General features: G+C 32.9%; 2 protein-coding genes across 2 annotated transcripts; one reads left to right on the top strand and one right to left on the bottom strand.

Annotated features, from left to right (window-relative positions):
* On the bottom strand, positions 4,847-5,964 carry LOC104736539 (ethylene-responsive transcription factor ERF003-like). Its single transcript, XM_010456538.2, has 2 exons — positions 5,706-5,964; positions 4,847-5,591 (listed from the first exon to the last, which is right to left on the bottom strand). The coding sequence occupies exons 1-2, from the start codon at positions 5,786-5,788 to the stop codon at positions 5,099-5,101; spliced, it is 576 nt and encodes a 191-aa protein (XP_010454840.1). The 5' UTR covers positions 5,789-5,964; the 3' UTR covers positions 4,847-5,098.
* On the top strand, positions 14,337-16,508 carry LOC104736540. The gene is made up of 4 exons (XM_010456539.1): positions 14,337-14,797; positions 15,728-15,781; positions 15,914-15,970; positions 16,071-16,508. Exons 1-4 carry the CDS (start codon positions 14,498-14,500, stop codon positions 16,221-16,223), a joined length of 564 nt encoding a protein of 187 aa, XP_010454841.1. The 5' UTR covers positions 14,337-14,497; the 3' UTR covers positions 16,224-16,508.

The raw sequence follows: 18,723 nt of genomic DNA on the forward strand, positions 1-18,723 counted from the left end.
TAGGCTTCCATTCATTCAAATAGAAACAATATAATGGAAAAGAACTGAAATTCCAGAGTTCAAAAGGTTAACAAGGTTACAAAGGTAGACTTTCCCCAAAGTCATAAACAAGAAGATAAACAACATCAAGCAATAATCCAAGAGAGTTGTGAGGCAGTCGCTAAGAAGCAAGCTGAGACATGTGAGATCATGGTTGCAAGACTGATCAACATCGAAGAATCTGATAGCTGACAAAGTATTCACGGTCATACGACTTTGTGACGTTGAGAGGTGAATCAGGGACAAAAAGCTCTCCGAGGATAGGGGCAGAAGCAGAAGCATTGCCTTGGCAGGGATTCGGTGGGTTGTATCCCGGGTGGTGGTGATGGTTCGGAAGATGTTATGCTTCGGTGTAAAACTCTGATAGTTGTAATGGTAACTCCCACTCCATGGAGATGGGTCATAATGCCATTGGACTTCAGGTTTTTAGGAGGATACTTCATTAAGTTGATACAATGCAGTTTAAAGGTCTCTATAAGCATATGGGATGAGGAAGAAGGGGGCATGAAGATACATCAGTAATCACAGCGCCATATTGTCTGGATCATAATGCCGAGTTCATTCAAGCTTCTGACCTCAAGAGCAGAATCAATATGTCGATCTAAAAACAGGTTTCCTCCAACAATCCCTAACCAAGCTAGCAACAATGGTGGTTTATTTTCCAAATGCAGTCTTCGAACAAATGGTTCCATAAATCTACACACATATTGACTAGAGTAGAAGTGATTTGAAATCCGCTCAAACCTGGATAAAAGCAGGGGAAGATCGATGAAGAAAACTTTTGGTAACAGGCTCAAGAAACTTAATGGGCCGAAAAACTAGGGCCCAACAGCGGAAAACCTAGTTTCGCAGTCGGGGGTAGAGTAGGTTTCACGCAGCGGCCGGGTTGAGCGGATGTCTGATTCAGGGGCTCGAGCATCTTCGGTGTAGGAAGGGAATGTGATTGAGGCTTTGAATCGGGGTTTGAAGTATTAGAAAGGAACCCCGGGAGCTTGAAATCTCCGGTACAGGAAATCGATACCAAAAGGAGGAAACGGTCGTGCGCCGTCGACATCTCTACCATACAAAGCGCATCTGATGGTCGGGGATCTGCTCCTGCCATCAACATTACCTGGTTTAAGAGCTCCTCTTGGTGGATCAGAAAACCAGATCTGACAAAAATTAGGGCTTCATCTAGCATCTCCGAGAAAGAGTTTTGAAGCGGTAAAGAGTTGGAAAACTCCGACCAGCAGCTGTCCTCTTTGGATTATAGATCGGCTATTGTAGGCATGTTGGTGGGGAGAGTTAAAGAGGGATAAAAGGAGAACATAAGCTTAAAAAAGATGAAAAAGAAAGCTATACTACGAGAGCGAAGACAAGGAGTAGAGAATCGGGTTATGTCCCGACGCCGGCAAAGGAAGACTTGATGTGAAGGTTCCTCGATTATCGTGCCTGAGAGTGAAGAGAAATTCTAGAAACTAAATATCTAGTATTCATAACTCATTAGCTTTTACTCAAAGAAAAATCAGATCACAGTCGTGTTGCTTCTTTGCTCATTCTTTGCTCGAATACGTCCAAAAGTGTCTATCTATTTACAGCATATTGTCTTCAGGATATATATTAGATTAGAGACACAATCAGAAAGACACTAAAACGGATGTTAACACAATAAAACACTCAAAACATATCATAAAATGATAAAATACAAGGTTAAAAATACTATATATCATAAGTCCAAATTGGTCAAACATGTAAGTTTAACTGGATCATCGATATTCAACCAACCATGTAATAAAAAAAAAACAATATTTATATGTTGTTAGTATCAAATATCTTAACTAAGATTAATGCACAACTAACAGGATTGACTAAAGACTTAAGAATAATCGATGTAGTTGAGAAGAGATAAATACGAAAGAAATTATCACTGCATAACAAGAATGGACAACGTCCATTACATACATTTTCATGTGAATCTGAATCGCTACTTTTGACCTATTATTCATTCTTTATTTGGTGAGTGCAGTGAAATTTTTATTGGGACAATAGAAAAGGACCTTCCTTAAAGGAAAAAAGGGTAACAGAAGTTCAAAGAAGTAATGATGAAGAACTCACAAGCATGCCCATTATTTTAAATCTCACCTTTGCTGCTTCAAATAGCTGTAAAAAACAGAATAATGAGAATAAAACTACACTTTTATAATTCCCTCTTCTTTATTTATATATTTACTTTTTTAGAAAGGTTGTGGGGGAACCAAAATCAATTTCCAAACGGATACGTAGAATACAAACAGATACGTAGAATAATCATTATAAGTTCCATTCGATTCGATAAANTTAAGAATAATCGATGTAGTTGAGAAGAGATAAATACGAAAGAAATTATCACTGCATAACAAGAATGGACAACGTCCATTACATACATTTTCATGTGAATCTGAATCGCTACTTTTGACCTATTATTCATTCTTTATTTGGTGAGTGCAGTGAAATTTTTATTGGGACAATAGAAAAGGACCTTCCTTAAAGGAAAAAAGGGTAACAGAAGTTCAAAGAAGTAATGATGAAGAACTCACAAGCATGCCCATTATTTTAAATCTCACCTTTGCTGCTTCAAATAGCTGTAAAAAACAGAATAATGAGAATAAAACTACACTTTTATAATTCCCTCTTCTTTATTTATATATTTACTTTTTTAGAAAGGTTGTGGGGGAACCAAAATCAATTTCCAAACAGATACGTAGAATAATCATTATAAGTTCCATTCGATTCGATAAAGACCTCGATCCAAAAATTAATATCACGTTGCGATTCTATTCTATATCAATAATATTGTTTGACAAATTCTGCCCCATATGATTATTTTTCTATCTCGAGGAAAATACATTGTCACGTAGTCATTTTCCAGTTGTCACCAAATATTATGTAATCGCATGCATGCCTACGCAACTCTGTAAATTAAAATAGTTTGGAACATCTTTAAAACAAGTATATTTTGAAATTCATTTTTGAATATCTTTATGTAAGGTTTTATATATTTAAGAACTTGAAATGATGTAATCTTAATTTTAAGAATATAATTTTTAAAGTTATAGTTTCGACAAATAAATCACCTTTTTGACAACAACAAAAAGACAATTACCTTTAACAAAAAAAAAAGGGACAAATAAATCATCTATAATTAACATGCAGATAAATAATCTATAGAATTAATAGAAAGAAAGTTTTTGGCGATGTGACAAGAAACCTTGTCATATATATAAGAGGACATACATTATTGTGCCTAGTTTGAATAATAGACATATTTAATTTTAGAATTATTTGATTTATAGTTTCGATCAAATAAATCATCTCTTGCATGCATATAATTAAAGAGACAAGAAATCTCCGGATACAAATTATTCCTATTGTCAAATCATAATTAGTGTCCTGCAAATTTAGATGCATTGCATGTGTACGTACACTGGTTACTATCGCAACAAGCTTAACCATATATATTGACTTTCCATTTACTTATATATTTGTTTTATTTTGGCTTGTTGCTAACAACTTATAACGCGTATATACATGCAACAAAATCGATCGATAGGAGTGGATCAGCTATTGCCGTAGTGGCTGAGTCTTTGATTACGTACGTACGTGGAAATGATCTTTCAGTGATACAGTTGAATTTTTATTTTAGTGTAAGGAAATGGTGTATAGTTTGGTTATAGTCATTTCATGGCTTGATAGCCTTGATTGATTGATTTACAAGCATACGTAAACATTATGTTTACAAGGTTGTGGCTGCCAACATTTTAAAGTAATTAGGAAACCAAATATTTCAAACCGAATTAAATTATTGAAAGCAATTGTGATACATATGAGTTTTTTTTTTTGAAAAATGTCGACGCTATTCAGTAAAAATACTCTTAGAATGAAGTTATAGTGATTAGACGTTTGATATGGCCAAAACTAGTACAAACATTCAAATGCACTTAGTGGATGGAACAAATGTATGTCAACATTTTACAAGACGACACTTCCATAAGTACTAAGAAAAATCGGATCATACAATTGCTTAACGGTTTCTGAGATTGATTCATGTTCATTAAATCACTAACTAAAATCTAGATCTATCATACCAAAATTTAATAACACGCCTTGATTGTACTATGATTTATCAGCAAAACTCTATCACACATCAGACGAGATACAAACTTCTTTCTTTCTCATTCGAGTTCGTTATGTATTTTTGGTTTATTTGTAAGTTTTTTTTACGAGGGTCAAGTTTCTACTCTTGATTTAGGTTTTTTTTTTTTAGTTCGTGCATGTCACCATATATATGCATTGATCTCTTGTACAACTAAACATGTTACATGTATATTTTAGCCATGTATCCTTTTTCTTGCACTCAAAAATTTTTTTTTCCTATTTTAATATAAGTGCTGGAAAACACAAATCCCTCTAATTTAAAAGTTGGATTTTATGGTCGTCAAGCCACACAGCTAGGGACACTCTTTTTCTACTTCTCGCAGCAATCCCAAATTGAAAAGAAAAGAAAAAAAAAAGAGACAGAAATAGATTACATTAAAAGAAATTAAAATGAAGGCCCACCGTTGAAAAATGAAAAAAAAAATGCATAGAACAAAGACCAAAAGCAAAACTCAAAATATTCAAACACCTTCTAAACTCTCTTCTCTCTTCTCTCTTTTAGATCTCTTTCTTCTCATTGTCCTATCTTTTCACTACATTAAATCCCCACTTATTCACACATGTGTAAAATTTCAGTTTTGGGTTAAAATTTCAATTGGTGTACAAGGTGAAAACAAGAAATCAATGGGAAAAAGACAAAGAACTTGATAACAATTTTTATATCATAAAAAGATACTATACATTACATCATAATATAGCATATGATCGATTGCTCTTATAGAAACTAGAATCAGTGTTTCAAAAGAGGCCAATTCAGATCAAAATGTCTTTGAAATTAGCCTTTGTCCTCTCTTCTTCTTCTTCTCTCATCACTACTACTCAACGACGCCGTTTTGTGGAAGTAAAATAAAATAAAAAGAATACGCTAAAACGACAGGGCCGTTTCTCACATCGTCTGAGTTGGTAAAACAGAACAAAGCTCAATGGAACCGTAGTGAAGCAGTTCCTCAATCATTTGCTCAATATGATCTTCCTCCAAGGGACTAAAGTTCTGTTCCATATTCGTGTTTCCATCTTCCCACTTGATCTCAGTCGTCTCTGTCATTACTCCTCCTCCTCCTCCTCCCCTGTTAAACTGATTTACGTTGGCCATCACGCAGTTGATGTCCCCATCGGTCTCCGCGGGCCGTAATCTTGCGTTCTGCGTTTGTGTTTGAGTTTGCGTTTGTTTGGTCATCTGAAGAGAAGCCATGTAGCATTTGTGGAGTTTGGCTGTGAGAGTGGCGGAGAGAAGCTTGGAAGAGGAAGTAGGAACGGCGTTAGGGTTGTAAGGGAAATTGGTACGTGCTCTTGGGCCACACATTAGCCTCGCCGCCTCATCATAAGCCCTAGCCGCATCCTCAGCCGTCTCAAATGTCCCTAACCAGATTCTTGTTTTCCTAAAACCAAAAATAAAAAACATATAATGAGCTTCGGTTTAGAACTTCTTACTTAATAGAAACAAAAAAAGGGTAAATTGGTATTTTAAAGTAAAGGGGGAGAAGAGTGTTTACAAGAGAGGGTGACGAATTTCGGAGACCCATGAGCCCCAATGCCTCTGTCTAACGCCTCGGAAACGTTGTTGTGGTCGTGCCATTAGTGATTAATTGTAGAGACTGGAGAATATGGTTCAGGTGGGTTTAGTGTTTGTGTTTTGTGGAAATGTTATGAAAGTGAAGAAAGAAAGAATGATATGATGAGAGTGAAGGAGCGTTTTTGGAAGAGTGAAGGGTGGCTATAAGTACTATTGGCTTTAGCTTCGTGAGAGAGAGAGGGAGAGAGAGATAAAGATATAAATGTTTTTTTGTGCGTAAATTTTTCTTATGCCAATTAACTGGCAATCAATTTGGTCCTAAATTGGACCCACGCCGTTACCAATACGACCCACAAAAAAAATCTCATGGATTTTGTTTTATGAGAGAGAGAGGGAGAGAGCTATATTAATTTCTTTATTCTTAAATTTACTTCCTTTGTTGTATTCGAAGTTGCTGCGACATGGGCAAATGGATTATCTAAGAGCATCTTTACTCGAGTAACCCCCTAATCGTTCCTCAAAAAATAAAAATAAATTAACTTTTTTACAAATTATTATTATTTATTTATCTTTTAAATCTGCTCCACTAAACAGATGACACCTGTTTTGTTTGTTGAGAGTATCGGTTCTCAGATTACTCTGCCAAGGAACGTTTCTCTCTTTTATCCTCTTCTCTCTCTTCTTTTTATTATTTTTTAATAAGAGTATCGATAAAAGAACTGCCAGTAATGATGGTCTAATACTGTCAGATATGGTATTAAATTATACTGAAAAATTGAAAGCTTAGAAACTACATGCTAAACTGTCGGAAATTTTTATATATGTTAGTATTTTTTTAAACCTATATTTTTGGAAAGTGTTATCGTAACTTTATCTACAAACTGAAAACAAAAATAGAATTTATGACCAAACAAATTTACCATAGTTTGTATTAGACACTATTACTAATAACTTCACAAGATTCTTATTTTCTAAAATTTTATTTTATTTTATTCCCTGTAGTAGTACTATGACGATAACCATTTTAATGTTAAATTTAGTTACTTTTTGTTCTGTCCTAAGTTACATATAGTATAGTTGAACAATATATGTTTCTACTGTATATCCCAAGTTATAGACGTACATATTTTTAAGGTTAACTTAATAGCTACGAATTTATTAACAACCCTATACTTATAGCATGCATATATATTTTTCCAATTGTGAACAAGCTGGATCCAAAAGAGATTTTGGCTGCGGTGAAACTTCAAACCCACTGTATCTAATTTCACATGGGTTTGATCATCACAACATGTCTCTATATCATAGATACTGCCAAATTTTTCTAGATTTTTCTCCCCAAATAATTAATAATAACGATAATAATTGGAAAAATAAATAGTTTGATAACTAGTGTGACTCTTTCATCACCATTCTTCGCCCATGTGAGCCTTCGATAATGACTCAATCAAACAACCAAAACCATCTTCGACTATCATCTTCTTCTTTTTTTTTTTATTATTGAAACAAACCTTAATGTATTGTGTCATCATATTCATACCCATGATTTCTGAGTGTACAGTTTACCTACGAGTCTGCGACCTATTTAAAAAAAAACAATTATACATTAGTAGGTTTACTAATAATAAATAATGAGTAGTGCTAAAACTCCCAATTCAGACAATATATCCTTTCAGACTCAATAATAATTGAAATAAGAGGTAATAGAAAGAATATGTTGGGCAAAAGAGTGTGCAGGTAGAATGGATACATCAAAAATGACAAGTGCCAAATTTTATTGGTTCAGTCCAGTAACAAATTGGTGAAAGAATCTTAGACCGCAATTATGACAACAAGAAAAAACACTAGAGAAGGTCATTAACTTTTTATCAAATAATTGATCATTTTAACCCTACTAATAATCATTTTTAACCCTAATAGTTAATCAGCTTATGCTCTTTTTTTTTGTCGATGTGTATATATATCTACATCCATGTCCATAAGAAAACGAAATAAAAAATGAAATAAATTATCTCTCTCGGTGGCGTTGTGAAAAAAAAATAAAAATATTTTCTCGATAGCATTGAACATTAAGGTACAAAATTGCAAAAGATATCTTTGAATTTTTCTTTTCTAAAGTTATCTTCAACCTAAAAACTATTAAAACATCTATCCAACTCATGAACAAAAAAAAAACTCCCCAATGTAATCATCGTGTGTTGGAATGAATACATGTAAACGTTAGTCGGCCGCAAAGAAGTGGCCCTAAATTAGTGAATCGATACTCGAACTATATATGGTCTTTTCCTTTGCCTTCCGAATTGTATCATCTACCCCATTATTTTCCAACGTTCATATTAGAAGTTTACGACTTTTCTGTATTATTTTAGGCTGTTATACCAAAAAACAAATAGTATTATTATAGGCTCCATTATTTCTCACAGTAATTTTTTCCAGTGTATATACCTTTGAAGTATAAAGTATTAACACTAATTCAGTTGTAACTTTATGAATTAGACAATAAATAATGTTATAAGTCGAAATAATTAATCTTTATTAGCAACTTAACTTATTCTTTGTTTGGTATGTGGTATAATTATATTGGTCGATCAAACAATGAAGCAAAGCATGTGGGAGTGATAAGTTCAAACAAAGACTGTTTTTATTTTAATTTTGCTTTGCAGATTTTGTCTCTTTGTTACTGTTTTGGCACGTGTAAGTATAGTGACTATTCATTCTTCCAAGTATCAACTTAGTACCATACTTCTGAAAGAGAAAGAGTATTCAATATCAATATATCTCCCAGTGCATGGCATGATACAAACAAATTAATTAATATGTTCATTACAGTAGATTCTATTCTAGGTAACACAATTATAAATTGTAACTGATATAGATAGATTCATTTCATACGAAGTTCTGAATGCTATATATCTTGCAAAACATATATAATTATGAATTAACAATTAGACCATTCGCTAATATGTCTAGATTTGTTAACATAGAGATAGAGGGTCATCATATATGTTTGGTAAATCATATTATTATTACCTTATCTTAATTGGGTTTGGTCGAACATATTACATTAATTAGTGTTTTGGGACTACATACAAAGTTATGGGATAATCAGACAAGTATTATGAATAAATTAAGTAGGACCCTACGGCGTAAACGCGTGACTTGGGACCCATAACGACATACACAAACATGGGTGATGAAAGGGTTTTGATTGTGATTCATGTCGTTTTCTTCCTTCAGCTATATAAAACTATATAGTAATAAATAATATACCAAAATCATCAAAATCTATAATTTATTAGTGAAAAGATTAACGGTATACAATATGATTTAATTTGTAGATAAATGTGTAAATAATAAGGTGACGTCCATATCAAAGACCGCCATTCTCTAATCCCATTCCACACTCAGGCACATGCAAAATATGGAGGGTCCATTGAATCCACAACAAAAGGTCACAACAAAAACTAATATTCTATAGAACAAATGTAGTTTTAAGCATATAAAAATTTAGTCATACATATATCATATATGTATATAGGTTTGTATGGTAATGGATTGGAGTTAATTCAACATGGACTTTGGAAGGTTTCAGAGACATTGTTCCTCAGCTTGCATACACACATGCAGTATCTTTTGGTGTTATCTATGCATTTTTATGTTCTTAGTACAAGAGAATCTAATTATGTTGACAATATTTTCCTTATTATAATTTTGAAATAACTGAAAGAAACAAAATGTTATCAAGTTTGTTTGCTTTTTTTGTATATTTATGTCGGAAGATGGAAAATTTCACAAACATTAAATCAAAAGTACTTACTGGTGATGACTCTTGTCATTTCAATTATATGGTTTGAATGTTGCTAATTGTTGGCACTAAAGCAACTAACTCCACAATATGTAATTGCTCAAAATTTTATATCGTTTTTCCCGATGAAATAAGATTGGGTATATGACTTTGAAGATCAGGGTGTATAAATTACGATAACCAACGTAATTTTTTTTTTTTAAAATGTGAAGAGTGATCGTGTAATTTACGCTTAATTTAAGCTTAACTTATCAAATTCATTTAATCAGACCTCTCGCAAATGAAGTTAATAGTAGTGGTCAAGAAAGCACATAAAGACATGATGATATAACGTCCAAGAACAAGATAAGAATGTGAGTGAAGAATGTATGCCATGAACTTGCATATCATCTAGGGAAAATAGCATTCATATTGTTACTAATTCCTTATATAAATTAGTTTTAAAAATTTGTTCGATATTTATTTGATAATTTTATTTTTTAAAATCATCATTCATGTTTTTCAGTTATATATTCAATTGTTTCACAGTTTCGTTTTGATATTTATCTAGCCTAAAATATTTTTATGTTATATTGATTTTGCTATTTATTATGTTGTTTCTATTGTATTATTTACTGCTTAAGTATCATATAGTATATATTATCCTATAGTATTTTTGGTAATTATTTTACCTGTATTTTAATGTTCAGTCATTTTATCGGTTACCAAACAAAACATCATACAGTATTTGTTTCCTATCACTCCTCACAATGCATAACCGAATAAATTTAAAATGTAATACAATGATAACAATAGTACAAATGATTTGGTCTTAGAAACTCTAATCAATGAATTAAAACCTAGGACTCAATAAGAATAGAAGTAGAAGAAGTAGAAGTGATCAACTTGGAGAGAAGAAAATAATTGAAAACTCTCCTAGAGAACGCGGTTTCGGTCCTTTTTGGAGCAAAGCGAGGAGAGAGCAAGTAAATTGTTACATTTGACTACTAAAAAGACAGAGAAATTGGAGTGTGACTTTTTGTCATTCCCATTCACCGCACTCCATGGGATCTTTGTTCCCTCCTTATCTCTTAATCCGTTGGAAGTTTTTTTGTTCTTACGGACATACATACAAAATGCTTCTAGTATTTCTTAGCCACACACACAAAAAAAAGTTCTTTTCATTATATAATTAGAAAACAACAACTCCTAATTTGCTACATAAATTATTGTATCTGTTTTAAATTGTAATTGATATCCACATCACCTCTATTTTTTTTTTCATTTCTAAAATCATCTTTAAAAATATATATATACATATATTTATTTTGTTTTTCATTTCTAACATCATCTTTAAAAAATATATATACATATATTTATTGAAATAGGTTTTGTTATAAAAAAGATCTAATTTTCTTTCAGCTTTAAATTAAGTTTTTTTTCTTATGTAACAATTTTTCGTATTCTATTATATAACATATCTACTGTATATTTCTGATAAGAAAACGTATAAAATTGGTGAAAATGAAAAAAAAAAATACAATTATATTTCGTGAGGCAAAAATGCTAAACCCATCTCTCGGCTCGTTTCCATGTGCCTTTTGTTCATTAATGGAATTTTCTCCGCTCAACAAGAACATCAATTATAAGTTTCTTTGGCTCATTCTGAAACTATATTGAATCTCATTTCAATTTCCATTTTATTGTTGTAATCATTTGGCGAAGGGAATAGTTAGTATATATTTTTATCTTATTGGACAGTTTATTGGAAACCAAAATTTATGGACTGAAAGACTGAAACCTTGGGGACCTATAACCGACTGTATGTCATTTAAACTGTCTTCATTTGTCAATTAAAAAAAAATGTGTTTGTTTCAATCCTTACATAATTTTATTTATATAGGAAAAATCATTAGAGGTGCTTTATACATGTATTGGTACACGTGTGTGTGTGTCAATACAAGGAATAGTATACAATGAATGAAAGAGAACTTTTGATTCACTAGGCCATGTGAATATGTGATGTGAGCTTTGGGACAATGTTGAATCTCCCAAATCCCAATGGTTTAATCTGGAAGAAGAAACTTTGACTTTATCGGTATATAGGTAGTGTTGCTCTTTCAGTTTTCACGTTGCGATTTTTTCTCCTGTCACTCTCATGACTCATGAGTCTCACATCCCATAGCAGCACCAGCACATGTACGTCCATATCTAACACAAACACTGTACATGTATGTATCTTAGTTTCACGAAAAGCTTATGTTTATAACTTGTCTTGTTTTTTATTATATAGTTGAACATGTACTTATTATAGTTATTTGCTTTGGACATTACAACCGGACCCAATCGGATGTATGTTAGTAAGGTTACTGTATCATCCAAATATTAGTTGTAAAAATTCAATTCAACATATAAGATTTAGTTAAAATATATTCATAAAAATATCTTGAAAGAAAGCTTAAATGTATAGACCAACCCTATGACGACAACAGAACTAGCTCTTTTAGACCGACCAAAACTACTTACAGGGAGATGGTATTGTTGAATGAATTAGTGGGATAGGTCTGGTCAACGATGAAAACTCGATGTCTTAAATGGGCCTAGCCCACTAATTTTTTTATGCAATCCAACAGTCCAACTATCATAAATCCGCCAATCTCATTTCTCTTTGGTGCTCATATGCGTTTGTACTTCTCTTTGGTTAAATATTGAGAATAGATATGAGTTTACTATATGTTGAAATTGATACTTTTTGTTAGTAATTGTAGAATGTAAATATGAAAAAGTCTTATTTGGGTATAAATGATTGTACTGTAGGTATTAATCCCATTGCCTATATCTTTGTTTTAGTACAGTTTCATAAGCTGTTTGTTTGATTTTTGACAATTTCATGAGCTCATTTAAATGAAATTACATTCTGAAGCATGACATGACTATAATCACAGTAAGAATTTTTTTTAATTTTATTAATGTGAGAACAAAATAGTGTACATGAAGTTTTTTTTTACCACTTTCCAATGCTAAACCTTAGAAAAATCAAACAAGGCATGGCTATGTTCCACGTTATATAGCTTCTAAAAGGAATTTGAATAGAACTCAACGCCACCAAAAATGACATTGTTGGTTTAAGGATAGATTTTCAAAACGAGCACATATGCTTATTAACAAAACCTATCATACACTCGCATGAAATATTGTTCATTTAATTTCTAGGAGATGGATTATACAAATTTTGGAAGCTGGATCTGAAAGAGCATGTGCAAGCTTACGTCATGGGCTAGGAGCTTCGTAGTTCTTAAGGTGGGATTAAAGATCACATGTAATTTCTAGAGTGACAATTGGATGGAGTTAGTTCCATTAGTAGAGGTCACTAGGAAATTAGGGGCAAGAGTTTTAGGGCTTCAAAAAGATGCTTCATCGCTGGCAGGTTTCTAGGCTTCACAACGCAACCTCTAAACCGACATGTGTTTTGCTAACATTCTCCGAAATCATTTGGATCCAATATCAAGAGGGTAAGACCTCAATCAATCTCTCTGGTCTGGTTCCTTCCATGTATAACGTGCTATGTTGTTTCTTTTGTTGTTAATTTTACTCATTATAGGAGGCGCTATTGTATGTTTCCATTCCAAGCTTCTTGGACAAATGAAGGTATTAAGTTTTTTTAAAAGAAAATATTGTTCATTTTGTGACTTCTTGGAGGGACGATCATCCATGAACATTTTCAATATAGTTTGTGTGAACTTACGTTTAAGTAACATCAACTTGATTTTTTTTCATAACATACATAGATATATATATATATATATGGATATATACAGATTCACGACTACCAAATCGAAAGATAAAATAATTATGTGAATTTTGAACTCGATCGGTAACTAACGGGAAAAAGAAGACTCAGGTCAGGTCACTCGCTTGCAAACAACTCTGGCGGTTATAAAAGAGCCACTTTGTATCAAGATTTCAACAGTGAACCGTCTGATCTGAGTAACCGGTTCCGGCCATTCAAGTCGTTGTCGACGAGCCTGATCCCACGACTCATTCCCAAAAGAGAATGACAACTTTATCATTTCCTACCTTGCAAAAAAAAATTGCTTTACTCACGACTTCGCCGCCGCCTCGCCTTCACACAACCACCTCCGAAGATCTTAAGAAAACTTTAATCCGGTATTTGGACGAAACAAAAAACGGCAGTCTAGGGAATTAATGGTTTCATAGTTAATTTCAAATTGGAAGAGAGAATTTGGCAAAGATTGTGAGTTCTATTATTTGTCACTAAAACACCAGTTAGTTAATCTCATGTTAAACTTTCAATATTTTTTTTTAAATGTTTTTTTTTTGGTAAAAGCATGTATATATAAAATGTTCTATCTTTTATTTTTACTTTTTTGGACATTGTAATATAATTATATATTTCATCTTGATAGAGACTATTATACCTAGTTCTATTTTTTAATTTATAAACATATTGTTTGACTATATATTACCTAAATCTTTATTATGGATTTATGATTAACTAGTTTCAATATTGAGTAATGCAAACAAAAAAAAAAATCTCAAATATATATATCATATATACCTCTTTAACTATAGCTATTCACTCAACATTTTAAGACTTCAAATAAGTATCGTACGTATGCTATCTCAGGTAATTTGTTTTCTTGATCCAATCTAATCTAGTCAAAATTTGAATAAGCCAAAATATAGATTGCTTCTCTCCTACTTAATTCTCCCACATCTTCACACGTACTAATTATTTTATACAACAAAATAATCAGTTAAATAAAAATATCAGAGATAAAGAATAAAAACAAACAACCTTTAATCAAATATCATCATTTCGTCTCCTTCCTTTTCTCTCTTTTATCTCTCTCTCTCTCTCTCTCTCTCTCTCTCTCTCTCTCTCTCAAAGTTAGTATCTTAGTACACACCTTTACGCTTCGTTTCTATCTTCTTCTTGGTGTTTTCTTCAGCTTTGGATTCAGAGAATGGTTTCATCAGATGAATGGACGAAGTGCGCGATGAGAGATGGAGAAGTTGTGGCAGAGCTTTTGGTGACGCTTAAAGAAGCCAAAGTAATCAAGAATCCGACTGTAGCAGCGCTCCGGTGGGGGATCCGACAGCCACGGTCTCAGTCTCCAAGAAAAGAAGCTGAATCTAGATGTAGTCCAAGTACACCACTGTCTTGGAGTGGTGGTTGTGGTGGTTCTTCTTCTTCTCCATCTGGTTATGTCGATGGTTACGAAGCTACTAGTCGTCGAATCAGTTCCGTTGGATCTAGATCGAAGGTTCGTTTCTCTTTCTTGATTATATGCCGACTTAACTGATCTGTTTCTTTTGTTCCATTTCTCTGTTTTGAATCGATCAAACTCTTCATCTAAAAACCTAATTCTCGATTTGAAACTTGGGTAACAAGATTTTCAGTTTGTCCAACATAACAAAGATTCTAGATTTGTAGCCATTTTGTTTTAGTTTGTTGTTTCTTTTTTCAATGTTACTGCTCCGTCTGATAAGATTCCAGACGTCCTTTTTTGTTTTTTTGCCTTCAAGAAGCTCATTGACCAACAATCATACGAGTAAAAAACAAAGCTCTGAGTAATTTAACTAGAGAGGGTATTCTTGTCATTTCCAAAGGCGGTCGTTTGATACGTTGTCGTTTTGGTGTTTGTGTTTGTTCAGTATGATTTGAGTGGTAGTTTCTTAACTTTTTTTTTTTTCACTGCTTTATAGTTTTGTTTTCATTGGTGATGGGCCTACGGCTTCGTTAATTTATGAGAGTTATCTCCCACTATCTCACAATAGACCCCATAGTTTCTTTTGGCCTTTGACTATGTTGTTGTGTCTATAACCAAGGTCCAAGAGGATGTTTCCAACTGATGTTGGTTGTTTCAGGCTAGTGTATTAACATTTGAAATAAGCATGCAGAGGAGCATCATCAGCTTTGGGTTATATTTGGTGGTGGTTTGATATCATTGGGATTAGTTGTGTTTGATTTGCTAATGAGAGAGTTTAAGGATTAGTTGTGTCTTGTTTGAAGAAAGAGAGTTAGGTTATGAACCTTGACGCGTTATTGAAATGTTGTATGGGTCACATGGGACCTTTTTTTTCTCAACATTCAATTTATGTGGGGACTTTCAAGTTTTCAAACTTCTGTTTCTTGTGACTCAACTTTATTATTAACCACCTTTCATTAAAACGTTCTTGTTCTTTTATCGTAGGTTCTTGTAACCGCAGACTTGGATTTTGATGTCAAGAAGTTACAGAAGAAAAAGGTACAAATTAAAACCACTTCCTCTCTTTTATGATTAAGATTTTCTTGAGTGATCGCAAGCAATAATTATTGGTTCTTGATGATATGTGACTCTTTCAGCATTATAATATTGTTTTTTGGATTCTATAAACAGGACATTGCATTGCTCAGATCACCATTTAGCGAGAACAAGGACTTGAAGAAAATCAAGGTGAACACTCATATTTTCAAATTCACTCTCGTTCTCCACCTTTTGTTTTTTGACTTGGTGATTATACTAAAGAACAACAAAAACCCTTTTTTTGTTTTAGATGGATGATAGTCAGAATCTGGTAGAGAATGAGAATTGTAAGGCGGATGGCAATTTCCTGCTACCAGATTTGAATATAATGCCATGTGATAGTGACCACTATCCGTCTTTGGGTGTGGAAACAACACTATATGGGATAAGGATTATAAGGTGAAAGGAACTCAACTTTAACCATGAGAAAGTGGTTTGAGAACCTGGTTTGATCAGAGTAAGCTGATCTGATCATCTTTGGCTCGCTCTTTAAAAGGGTCACGCATGAGCTCGAAAAGATGAAAAGATCTTTCTACGTATAAAATACCTCAGATGAAGTTTCCATTAACATTGTGGAGTTGTTTTTATAAAGATCATCAGCAATGTGTAAGACAAGACAAAGCTAAGAGGAAAATATAATTTTTGATAACTTCTTTGTAGCAACAACAAAGATAGATATTTCGTGTTATTTTGTCTATATTAGCACAAGGGATAATGGATGTTTCTTCAATTATTATAATAAAACTAGAAAAGTTGAAGAAAATATGTAATTTAGTTAGTCTCTTTTTCAAGAAGAAAACAAAAACAAAGGAGTAAACACAACACCTACATGTAATGTCACTTTCAACCACATTATCCATTTGTAGAAATTAAAAAAAAAAACAAAAATATATGAGAGTCCCACTTGATTTAGCCTTGAAAACTAAAACATATCAAACCCAAATATATGTCCAAAATCGCCTTAATAAGATTCTTATTTCATCACACAAAAGAAGCCTATATTGGCTATGGAGTATGGACCTTTGGGCTGAATCCCCGGAACGACCAACTTTTATCAACTTCTTACGTAAAAAAAAACAAATGGCATTTGGTAAAGAAAAGGATTAAACAAAATCTAACATCTTACGTGGGGAAAACATGTCTTAAAAAGTAACTTGTAGCAAATTGTAGTATTAACTATTAGGATTTAATTATCTGGTATCTCTATCCGAAGAATTTTTTCTACACATCCACTTTAATTCTACATATCCCTCTTTTTAATGAAAAGACGAAACTATCCTTCTAACAATTTTTAAATAAAAATCAAACATCCTAGGTGTACCAGTTGTACCCGTGACATCCTAATTGTACCTAGTTGTACCCAGTTGTACCCGTGATACCCTAGTTGTACCCCGCATAGTGGGATTCGAACCTTGAACGCGCGCGCGTGCGTATGGAGCTCGCAACCACTGAGCTACTGTGTTTTTGGTTGAACATTTACTATTTTAATTATCTTTAACCTTTAACAACTTTCATTAAGAGTAATATTGTTTTTATACTATTGAGGGGTTTTTGAAAAATTGTTTTGATGGATAGGAGGATATGAGATTTTGGTCCTTAACTATTATAACACATCAGCCAACTGTTAGAGAAGGCAATAGTTTATAAATTTCACTAAAGTGGTTTACATGTACGAGATGTATCATCATAGAATAAAAAAGTTATGGGCCTCATTCTCATAAGAGTTAAGTAGTTGAGATGGTAACATTTTCTTCTAGGCCCAGTCGGGTATAACCAAAGACTTTAGACTAATTCTTGGATCTACGGGATAATTAATACCTGTAATGAAATAGGTCTTTATGAATATCAAAATTGATGCTTAATCTGATGCTTTCAAATCTTAAATGAGAACAGAAGAACCCAGCCTGGAATCTTTCATCAATATTGCTCATCGTCTTTTCGATATTGGGTGGAGAAAGCATGGCCTAAGGTACTCAAATGTGTCGAATTCATAACCAAAAGTAAGCAAGCAATGTGGGTGTGGTATGGCCAAACGCAGAAGAGCTGAGAATGAAAGAAGAGGAGAGAGTGGAAGAGTGGTCCTGGTCCATAAAAAAAAAAGAATTGAATTGAAAATGAAATAACTTGCTTCTACCTCTCTTTGCTTTTTCTCTATTTTGAGTGGTCCACTTTTCATGGAGAACAGTCTAATTTTGGAGTTTTAACTTTGATGAGCATACTACTACTATATGTCTTATTCCTCTTGACTTTTAATTTTACTCCTTTGAGTCCTTTCTCTCTTTTTTTTCACATTCCTCAATATCTATGAGTTATTCTAGTTAAACAATTTGAGATCAGTCTATATATAGTTTTCGTTCCTCTTTCTATCTCGAATGTTTAATTGATAACTTATTGCAAAATCTTGTTATTATTTATTGGATTATTATTACATGATTTACGTGCAATATGTCTCATTGATAAAGTCTTTTGTTAACCAGTGCCAACCAAGAAGATTAGTAGGCCCCAAACTGGACTTTTTTTTTGTTCACTAATTATATAATATATATAAATCTTTGATAACCAATGGTAAAATAGAATCATATAAATATGTCGCATCAAAAGACTTTTAGGAAACAACCTAAATATGAAAAAAAAGTGGAATCAAAATATCAATGATAATGTTGGGATTTCAAATCAAAATTGTTTGTCCTTGGTAGTCTCATGATTTACGTCTTTGGTATAGAGTTCACTCCAACGATGTATGTATCATCATACACTCTCTCAGTAAGTATAAATTAGGACTATTAAAAAGTATGTGAATTTAACTTATCAGCATACATATTAAACAACTGACCATCAAGCAACTTAGTGGTAATATTCAACTACTACCTTTTGCCAGTGTACAAGTGGGATATGATTGACAT

The sequence above is a fragment of the Camelina sativa genome, chromosome 13, assembly GCF_000633955.1.
Source record: "Camelina sativa cultivar DH55 chromosome 13, Cs, whole genome shotgun sequence".
Lineage (NCBI taxonomy): Eukaryota > Viridiplantae > Streptophyta > Magnoliopsida > Brassicales > Brassicaceae > Camelina > Camelina sativa.

Excerpts from the sequence above, each read along its gene's own strand:
- LOC104736539 (XM_010456538.2), bottom strand. The coding sequence starts at position 5,788 with ATGGCACGACCACAACAACGTTTCCGAGGCGTTAGACAGAGGCATTGG. Across the intron at positions 5,592-5,705 it reads GAAATTCGTCACCCTCTCTT|GAAAACAAGAATCTGGTTAG; the intron begins GTAAACACTCTT and ends TTTTGGTTTTAG.
- LOC104736540 (XM_010456539.1), top strand. The coding sequence starts at position 14,498 with ATGGTTTCATCAGATGAATGGACGAAGTGCGCGATGAGAGATGGAGAA. Across the intron at positions 14,798-15,727 it reads CCGTTGGATCTAGATCGAAG|GTTCTTGTAACCGCAGACTT; the intron begins GTTCGTTTCTCT and ends CTTTTATCGTAG. Across the intron at positions 15,782-15,913 it reads AGAAGTTACAGAAGAAAAAG|GACATTGCATTGCTCAGATC; the intron begins GTACAAATTAAA and ends TTCTATAAACAG.